General features: G+C 41.8%; 1 protein-coding gene across 1 annotated transcript; it reads right to left on the reverse strand.

Annotated features, from left to right (window-relative positions):
• Nucleotides 1-5,494: 5,494 nt before the first annotated feature.
• Nucleotides 5,495-8,138, reverse strand: LOC112141134 (collagenase 3). The gene is made up of 10 exons (XM_024264194.2): nt 7,983-8,138; nt 7,633-7,877; nt 7,404-7,552; nt 7,189-7,317; nt 6,955-7,116; nt 6,731-6,854; nt 6,518-6,651; nt 6,272-6,431; nt 6,068-6,171; nt 5,495-5,962 (listed from the first exon to the last, which is right to left on the reverse strand). The coding sequence occupies exons 1-10, from the start codon at nt 8,073-8,075 to the stop codon at nt 5,853-5,855; spliced, it is 1,410 nt and encodes a 469-aa protein (XP_024119962.1). The 5' UTR covers nt 8,076-8,138; the 3' UTR covers nt 5,495-5,852.
• Nucleotides 8,139-10,262: the final 2,124 nt, after the last annotated feature.

The raw sequence follows: 10,262 nt of genomic DNA on the forward strand, positions 1-10,262 counted from the left end.
GGTTCCACATGCGGTTTGTAACATCAACACTGAAACTACACAATTGTTTTCATTGAGCAACTCGTCTGAACTGAGTTGACAAACTCCAGGAAACACTGTGTTGCAACAGAGCAGCAATCTTACAATCTTACACAGACGGAACTGTAGAACTGGGTCAGTCAAAACCACCAACTGAGCTGTCAATCTCATGAGGTTACTTCAGAGGTTGTGAAGATGTGGCCCCTGCCCTACTCATGGGATCCCCCTGTCCCAACTCACAGGGCCCCCATGAGTCAGGTGGGGGCCCCACCTCCAGTAATGCTGCTGTGCTCTCTCATGGTCCAGTAATGCTGCTCCTGCAGTAACTCTGAGACGTTCCAGTGTTTGGTGTTCGTGTCTTTCATGTCTTCTCAGACGTCCCACCAGTCACAGTATGACACCCCCCCCCTCCCCCACTTATTTCATTTTAATGTTTTATTAACACCTAAGAAATGATTTTCACAGTAAAAGGTTTTAAAAATCCAATTTCTCTGAAGCGTTTCACAAAGACACAGAACGTCACAGGAGACAGAAATGAACTTGATGCTAAAAACGATCCCAGAAGTCCAGCTCTGATAAAACGAAAGAAAATGGAATAATCTGATTGGTTTTGATGTTTTGTTCTGCAGCATGTTTATATTTGGATAATTTTGACAGAATTCATTTCTGTGGAGAGACAAATTTGATGTTATTGAAGTTTTAAGTTGATTTCTTCAGGAATAATGTTCTTGACTGTTTTATCTATGATCAAACGTTACGTTTTAAATGTTTGAAAGCTTTAAAAGTTCAGTTTTAATGAGTTCAATAAATGTTTATCCGGTTCCACCCGCGACATGTGAGATCCGTGTGTTTGTGTGAAATGACCATATAAAAACAGGGGAGGGGGGGGGTCAGTGTAGAACCGCCGCTGTCGTCATGAGAAAACAAAGCGTCAGTTCAGAGGAAAGGTGGTTTTTGTCCCGATGATGAAGCAGACGTCCACAGTTCCTCTGTCCTCGCGTCTCTTTTCCTCCTCAGATTCTCTTCTGCTTCTTCTCAGATTTATGAAGGATCCCATCCCCAAACAGATCCCAGAGGTCTCTCCTGTGATCCTCTGTAGAGTAAAGATAACGTTTTTATCCTCTGACATTTGCTCACAAAATGATGTTTTTAATTAGAAACTGACATAAATATTTTTAAATAGTTTGAGATTAAAAACAAAACCCTCTGAGTGACGTCAGTTATGATCAAAGTAACTTCAGATAAAGACACTTTTGTTGTGCTTTGATCTTTTACTCAGACACAAATATAAATGAAATTTAAGATTTTCTTCACTCTAATGATTAGGTTAAAGAATTATGATGAAAACCCATGAATTAGATTAATGAATTGCATGTCACGATTCAATATTTGCTCAAAGAAAGTAATCACACAATAACTGAAATGATGCCAAATCTGTCACCTGGTTGACACAAACACACAAATGCAGCTGATGTCCTGTTGTTGTGTACACAGACATGCACACACTCACAAAGTCCTCTGGAGTTCACAGGTACAGGCACACCTGCGTCTCTGTGCTCCAATGGCGTAACAGAGGCGTGGTGATGGGGTCAGAAGCCCCGCCTCCTCTGGCAGTGTCACACCCACCAGCTTTAAAGACAGGTGTGGAAGTTCTCTGCAGGGATCCAGACGCCGGCTTCTCTTTCAGATGTTCCGGATCTTTGAACCCACCGGTACCGGCCCGCCTCGTCTCCGACCCACATCTTCATTTTGGATCCTCCTGATGATTCGGTGGGACCGTTTTTGTACCAGAACTCTGGATATTTGCTGTTTTGTGGCGTGGAGTTTTGGTCTGTGTACTTTTAGTATTTTCTGGTTTCCTTTAGACATTAAAATGAAAAACAGACAAATAAAAATATAGATGGTCATTTTCTTTAATTTTCACTTTTCTTAAGAGAATAAAAACACATTTTTCTGTTAAGTTTCATTTTGTCTGTTAAGAAAAAGGATAGTAAGTAACAAGAACAGACGTGCTGACTTTAGATTTCTTCATGTGTTTGTGAAACTTTAACTCAACTGTTGGTTCAGAAGGTGCAGCCATCATACGAGAGATAATCCTCGTTCCTCTAACACTGTCCGATCTGTACGGTGTCCTGGAGGGGTCAAAATACAGACATTCTACTAAATGATCCACAATCCTGATTTCTGGTCATCTGTTGCTACAATTTGAAGAAACAAATATTTACAGATAATCAAAGTACATCATTTTTATTTTACAAACAACTCATCAAGTTTCCAACAAAGATTCACATAAGACTGACAAAAATAGGATTTTTACAAACTTTAGTTTTTAAATTTTATTTTTAACTTTTCACTCTTTTATTTCTATTGTTTAAAGAAAAACTAAAGTTCTCAAAAAATGAATTTTCTCTGTTCTGTGTGATGCTGTGTCTCTACAGCGCCCCCTGCTGCCAGGAGGACTTACTCTCAATCCTGAGTCATGTATTCCAAAATCTGCCTTTTAACTTCATCAGATGATCTACTGATACTGAGTATTGTTTGATTTGTGTGTCTGAATAAAATAATCTAAGACTGATGGTTGACTGCATTTCTGTTTCTGTTCCACCTTCCTCCAGCTTCCAGTTCTGTTCTCTAAAACCTCAATGTTTTTTTGAGCAGTTTAACAAATGGAGAAGAAAAACATAGAGATCAACGGACGGGCTAAAAGAGATTTACACATCGTCTGAAATAACAGTTTAGTAATATAATATAAAGAGGAAGTGACTGATTCCAGCCAAAGTCAAAAACTGGAATTGGGCATTTTTTAAAACTGTCAATAATTCAAAAATGGTTTGGGACCCTAGAGAAAAACCTAAAGGATTTGTTGGAGCCAATTTAAATAAAATAAGCATTCTGTCAAAAACTGAGCAGATGAATCACCTAATTGACTCTAATCTGGATTATCAGTGTCTTTCTGAGTCTTGGCTTGATCAACATTCCTCTGTCCCGGGTCACAGCTTGCTCAGGTGACAGAGAAGGTCTAAAGGGCGGAGTCACGATATTTCTCAAAACAATATTCGATGTCAGGAAATGTATTGGTCCAATCTTCATGATCTGGAATGTCTTGGTCTATTAATCACACTATCCACAAATATCTGTTACAATCATTGTGCATAGATTGTAATCCAAATAAGGAAACTGTCATCTTTGAAGATTTCAACATAAACTGGGAAGAAACACCAGTAATCAGGAGTTTTTGGGAGTTCCAAATACGAGTGGGATCAGATGTCAGAGAAAACTTTGAAAAGGACGGAGAAATATTTATAAAAACACTTAAAAAGAATCTAACAAAATAAAAACTATCTTTCCTCAAACATACTGGAACTAACAGCAGACCAGCTAAAACATGCAACCATATCTGAATCTCAGATTTATTCAAATATGTTCACAACATTAAGAAAAAAAGAGGTTAAAAAAATCAGGGCTGCTAAAGATTTTTTTTCTTAAATATAATTAAGAACGCCAACAAGTATTCTGAAAAAGATTAAGATAAAAGAAGAAACTTGAAGGGAATGACACAAAATTAAAAAAAATGTTTAGAAATAAAAGTAATTACACAAAACTCTATAAATCCATGTACAGTTACTGATGCCTTCAATAGACTTCAGTCATTCAAACTGTTTCTACAGTTGTCAGTTTCTTTAACTTGTTTAAAACATTTGTCCTATAAAGACATCAATAAGGTCACTTAAGCCGTCTCTATCTAAATGCTTTGATGCTTTGGATAAGTTCCACTTTAATAACATCAACATTCTCCATCAATCCATTTCTGAATGCATTTGACTCCATAAATCACGAAGAAAACAATTGACCAGATTAACCAAATTCAATGTTTCCAGCAATAATAAAACAGATATAATCATATATTTTAAATACTTGACAGTCTGTTCTTCTTAGTCTTCTCCTCTCCCTATGTCCACAGGTGTCCTCCAAGGCTCCATTCTAGCACCTCTGATATTCTCTTTACATAAACGGTCTTCTTATTGTCAGGATTTAACCAGTCATGTCCTCCGACGACCACCAGAGGGTTTACCTGCTCTTCGTTATCATTAAATCTTGTTGCATATGGATCGTCTCAGCCTCTCCGTCACACTTATAGTCTGTTCCAGTGTTTAAATACAGATGTATGCTGATGACACTGTCATTTATACATCAACCAGTTTGTCAAAACAAGAAATCCCTCCCAAAGACAGTCACAGGGGTCAATGGGAGGAGCCTGCATGGTACCTGCAGGAAGTGCCTTCAGTCAGAGCTCCTTCTCAATAACAGCAGCGCAGAAATGGAACTCTGACCCTCAGAGAATTAGTGAAACAAACATACAGCCTGTTGAAAAAGATTGTGGACACAACAAACTTGTTTGAATTTAATATGCCTCTCCCTTAGTTAATCTATGCTGTTAAAGAGCCGTGACATGATTTTCTTAAGTCTTTCAGAGTAAGCTATATCCATATAAATGATCATGTATGACCTTTGGAACACTAAAAAAATAATTGTGAAATATTAGTCGTTTTTGCAAACTCTTTTCAAAGCTAGAAGTAAAACGAATTGATCTCTGTGACCCCCCTTTCACTCCCTAAGGGTGCCGCCCATTTCATGACATCATCCTAAACCTGTCCTCGTCAGCGCATCACCCATGAAAACATAGAATAAATACATAAACATTGATGGACACATAGAGCAGCTCAGGCATTTATCCCCACATTTGGCCCAGACAGAACGGTGACAGCTAATGGGTTCATTTTGTGGTGAAATTTGGTCAAAAAATGCAGACAAGACCAGATAAACGTTTTTAGGATTTATTGAAGTGATGACATATAATCTCTGTATCAAAATATTTACTTTCATGAAGATTCATTTACCTTTCTGCCTCTGCTCAAAAATCTGCATCTAAACCAGTTCACCCAAATCGTTGCCTGTAAAATTGTTTGCGGTTGTTTATAGTGAAGAATGGACAGTATAATACACTTAAAAGCTCAAAAAGTTGTTTTTTCATGGTATGGCCACTTCAAGTCTCATTAACGTATTATTTTAGAGTTTTTATCAACAGGTGTTCCAAGAGATTGCCTTTTGATTGTATTTTTATTGTATATCTTTTTCTGGACATTTTAAATTGTTGTCTTTAGGTCAATATGTTTACCGTCTGTCTGGAGGTACCAGATGGAAAACAGCTGCTGGGCTCATTCTGGCTCATTGCACGTGATGCTTTTCATGAGCACTGTCCCAGAGAAACAAATAACACTCAACTTGAAATACTTGTCCTTGTTGCATGAAAGTGTTTGTCCACTTCAGAAGAAAGAGTCCGTGAGCCGTCTCACATACGTGTGGCGTCCATTCGGAGCTAAACGCCAGAATGGGTCTGAAGGTTTTTGTAGCATGGAGGGAAAATTTGCAGCAATTTGGAAAAGCTTGACTTAAAAAAGAAAAAACACTCAAAGCATCTGTGTACAAAGAAGGATTTTTATTTGAGTTTGCTTCAAACAAACGTATTCAGGTACAATATTTGACATTACAACAAAACACTGGGAGGCCTTCACTGCCATTCACTGATTGGTTTAAAATCACAGTGGTTGGATGACATCATTGAATTCAAGAAAATACTTTGACAAAAACAGTTTATTAAAATATGTGAAATAAATAAAACAAGACTTATCTTAAATTAGACACTGAAAATACATTAAGGTGCTAAACTCTTATGGTCCTGAACTTCCTTTATGTAAAACATATTTCCTATTTGTGCCCAAGACAATAACAAAACACTGATACACCTTTTGTCCTCGATGTTCGGACAGGTGGGTCTAGTAGTTGGTGCAGGGCAGGAAGTAGCTGTTCCTCAGCAGGCGGAGCTGCCGGCCAGTCCTGAGGCTGTACTCAGACATGTACGGCCCGCTATAGAGGTATGCAAACCCTGAAGAACAGACGGACGTGTTATCACAGATAGAACTTGATTGGCGTTGGTTTGTTTTGGTTTTTTAGAGCTGCACAGCAAAGCAGCCTGAACTTTGTGGCTTACCTCTGAATTGTAAAGCTGCTGTCACCCTGCCGGTCATTCCACTAAACTTCTCGTCCACAGCTCTGGGGAACCCTGCATCCATTGTCTTTTTGGTCTCATCATAACTGAAAAGACAGGGTCATTAGAACACTTGAAAACCGCTTTACACCTCAGACCAACTTCTTTCAGACACTACGGACTCCTCCCAGGACTCTTTGGACAAACCTGTAATAGTTTCTCTCCACAAAGAAGAGTGTCTTTCCAGAATGCTCATCATACAGAACTGCATCCACCTTCTTGATGTCCTTAGGAAGGCCATAACTAGAGATGGACCGAGGATAGCCTTGCACCAGGTCATAGCCTCTGAAAGCCCACACTTGCCGACCTGTCAGAAAAGGACAAAAGGATTTATGATGAGTTTGCTGGAAGGGACATGAAAACAGCAGCTTATCCAGACGACGAGGTTCTGACCTTTGAAGAGGAAGACTCTGTCAGAATGTGGGTTTTCATAAGCAGCATCCACGCTGACAGGACCATCAGGCCAGAAGTTAGTGATGAGCGTTTGCTGTGGCTGGTAACTCTGAGGAAAAACCCGCCAGAAGAAGCTGCGAAACAACCAGGAAAAAGTGTTTTCTAGAAACAGACCAACCAGCAGTCACTGCGAGCGTAAAGTGTTGATCATACCTGTCCTTGAAGAAAAACATATCTCCTCTCAGAGTAGCTACAGCATCCAGGACCATGGTGGAATCACAGGCGTCAGGAGTGGGGGGGGCGGTGGGTCCAGGCAGAACGGCGTCTGTGTTTGGACCTGGAGGTACAAAGCTTGTTTGTACTGTTCTTGCTAAGTTCTAAAATGAGCAACTTCTTGTAGAGAAGAATTTCTACTACAAAGCCAGAGTGATACTAACCATACAGGGACTGGATGCCTCTGACGTCGTCTCTCGGCAGGACAAAGGTCTCGGGGTTCTTGAACGAGTAAATGGGGTACATGAGAGCACCGGGGTCATCCGAGTGAGACAGACCCAGAGAGTGGCCGAACTCGTGAGCTGCCACCATGAAAAGCACGTAACCTGCAGTCCAAGAGCCAGTTAGGGCACGTTTAACCACACTCCAGAAACTTTCTACAAAAGCATGAAACTCACCTGTGTTTGAGCGGAAGGTGAACGTCTCGTCATCGTCAAAGTGAGCATCTCCTCCAATCCCAGGGGAGGGGGCAAAGGCGTGGGCAAGGGTGCCGTCAGGACCATCAAAGGGGTAATAGTCACCATGATCTGTCAGCAGAAGCATCTCCAGGTCAGTCTGCTGCTGAGTGTAACACAACTCCTCTCTAACACAACACAGTAGTGACACAACTCACCCCTCCGACCAAAGGAAACCATGATGTCCGCCGTGTCGCTGTAGATCCTGGTGAACCTCAGAGGAGTAACTCTGGCCCAGACCTGCAGAGCCTTCTCTATGGACTCGTCCACCTCCTCCTTAGACATGTCAGGTGTGTAGTTTATGATCCTGTGCACAAGATCTTAAAAGTTAACCCAAGCCAGGGTGCACAAACCACACAGAGCCGTTTTTGCCTTTAGGTAACTCACCTGTAGGTAAGGCTGTTTTTCTCCCACTTCAGACCGTCAAAGGTGGAAAAGCGAGCAACTTTAGAGTCAGAAACTCCACATCGGGGTTTTTTCATCACAGCCAGAGTCTCCTGATCTAGAGTCCCTGTGATTTGAAGTCCGAAGAACGTCTGCATTTCTATGAGCTTCTTGGTCACCTGGCTGAAACCCCGTCGAACTGCAGGCCCGCTTTCCTCCGTCAGGTTGAAAAAGTTCTTCAGGTAGCTCTGAAGGAGAACAGAAGAGCTTTATAATCTCAATTCATTCAGCATTCTTTGACAAAGAGTCTTTCAGCCTCCAGCGCTCCCTGGAGGCAGCAGGTGAGAACATACCTCTGCAAACCTTTGCTCCTGCGTGGTTTCCTGTGACACCGGCATGCAGTGGACTGCAGCCAGCAGCCCCAACAGAGCGCACACCGTCCTCATGTTTGCTGTCTGAATGTGTTTGAGTGTCAGTGGTGCAGCGGCTGTTATAAAGAGTGGAAGAAGGGCGTGTCAGCCCGCCCCCTCCATCACCAATCCTCGTAAAACTCCTTTTATGGGTGGAGGAGGAAGCTATCACCAATTTGTCATCCAGGCTGCAGGTATGACAGTGTTGGGAAGGGCAGTGGAAACGACCTGCTTCAAGTATATATGAAGAAACGTTTCTATGCCAGGAAATGATTCATGACGTTCACTTCATCTTCAGAAATGGGTTCAAATGTAGACGTTTGTTAGTGCTTTATTTATTAAAAACCTCACATGCATTTTCAACACACTGTAACACAAAGTCACTTGTTTGCTTCAGTGGAGCAGCAGAGTGAAGCAGAAACAGCCAAAGTGGAGAAGTCCCTGATGGACGACGGCATCGTCCACAGGAGGAACAACCATCAGGACCTGCTGGTCTGAACACTGAACATCAGCGCAGGACGGTTGAGACGTTTTAAGAGTTTCTTAGTTTTACATGTGTATGCAGTGAAGTTTGTCCCACCATGATAAAGTTCAGAAACCTCTGACAGGATGAACAATTAGAATATTAGTCAACCACATCCAGGATGAAAAACAAGTCGGATAGATGTGTTCACTTTGGAAGTTCCTGTGTTTCGTCATGGATCCCGAAACTTCCATGAGATTCCAAACTAGACTGAACACAGTAAATAATGTGTGAAGCTTATTGACTTCATTCACTAAACAACACTCGTGTTTATTATTAGCTATTCTCATTGATTAGTGTGTAATACTTCTTTTCACTCGTGTTTCTACTGAACTGATGAAGAAACCTTTATCTGCTCTTTGACTTTGGTCCTCTAAGTTGTTGTTGAAAGTGTTCATTCATAGATTTAGGAAAAAACATGAGATAAAACAAAACTTTGACAGATTCTGGCCTTAAACGAACTCCCAGGTGGGGTACAAAGAGGCTGGGAGTGTGCACGTGAGCTTTGATTTAACCCTAAGGAATAACACTGTACTTGTACAACCAGATGCAGCGAGGAACATTACAGTTATGAATCTGCTGACACTCTTCCCAGTGGAGACACATTTGTATTAAACTGGACCTGTCAACCCACTGGCTCATGGGTTATACTTAGTGCTTTACTACCTTTCTAACACTTTACTGTCACCATCACCATAGAAACATTGATGGCAGCTGAACAGTGGCGCCAACTTGTTACCACCAGGAGCAATGTGGGGATCAGGGTCTTGGACACAAGGCGGGAACTGAACCGCTGGTCTTCCAATCAGAGGTTGACCACTCCACCCCTGCACCACAGCTGCAGACGTCCTTTCACGAGCCTTTGGTTCCAACTGCATCATTGTCACTCCCATCGATCGTCTCCTGCAGGACTAGCGGTAAATGTACTTTATCTGACACTTTAATCTAAAACCACCAAAACGCGTTGATCAAAGTTCAAGTACCAACAATGTAGAAGATGTTAGAAGTTTAACTAGAATATAGACAAACACTCTCAGATATTTCTGGTGGATTCATTGAATAAATTCTGAAAATAAAAACTGGGGTCCAGTGGGGCGGGAGGGGGGCAGATCTGAGAAAATCCCCTGATAAAGTCCAGACGAATTTGTTTTTATGCTTTTAACTTGTGAAGAACTTTGTGACTTTTGTCTGAGAAAAGTGCTTTGTAAATAAAAGCTACTTCTATGATGACTGACGGATTTAGCAAATTGGGCTTTTCCACGGTGATTCACAGGTGGGGGATGGGGGGGGCAGACTCTGCATCTGCCCCAGGAAGTGGTTAATCATGTGATTCTACTGATGTGATGAAATACAGAGCAGGGACTCCCCCCCGACACCGCCACGCCGGTGGAGTCCTGTGGATGTGTTTGTGGACAGAGTTTTTCTTTTGGGGTGTGTGTGTGTGGGGGGGGGGGGTCGCCTGAATTTGTCAAATGTGAAACTCTGGAGTTTTTGAGACCAACTGAAATCTTCTCCGTCTGGATGAAGAGTTTTCAGGAAAACTGTTGCTGCTGAGGACGGCTGTTTGGAGAGCAGCGGCGCGGCGGTACCTGTGCCTGAACATGTTCTGGTGGGGGTGGGGGGCAGAAACCGTCACAGACTATCACAGCGGAAACACAAACACTTGACCTCCAGGCATGAACACGACACACCTGTGTGTC

This window comes from Oryzias melastigma, linkage group LG14 (assembly GCF_002922805.2).
Source record: "Oryzias melastigma strain HK-1 linkage group LG14, ASM292280v2, whole genome shotgun sequence".
NCBI classification, from domain to species: Eukaryota; Metazoa; Chordata; class Actinopteri; order Beloniformes; family Adrianichthyidae; genus Oryzias; species Oryzias melastigma.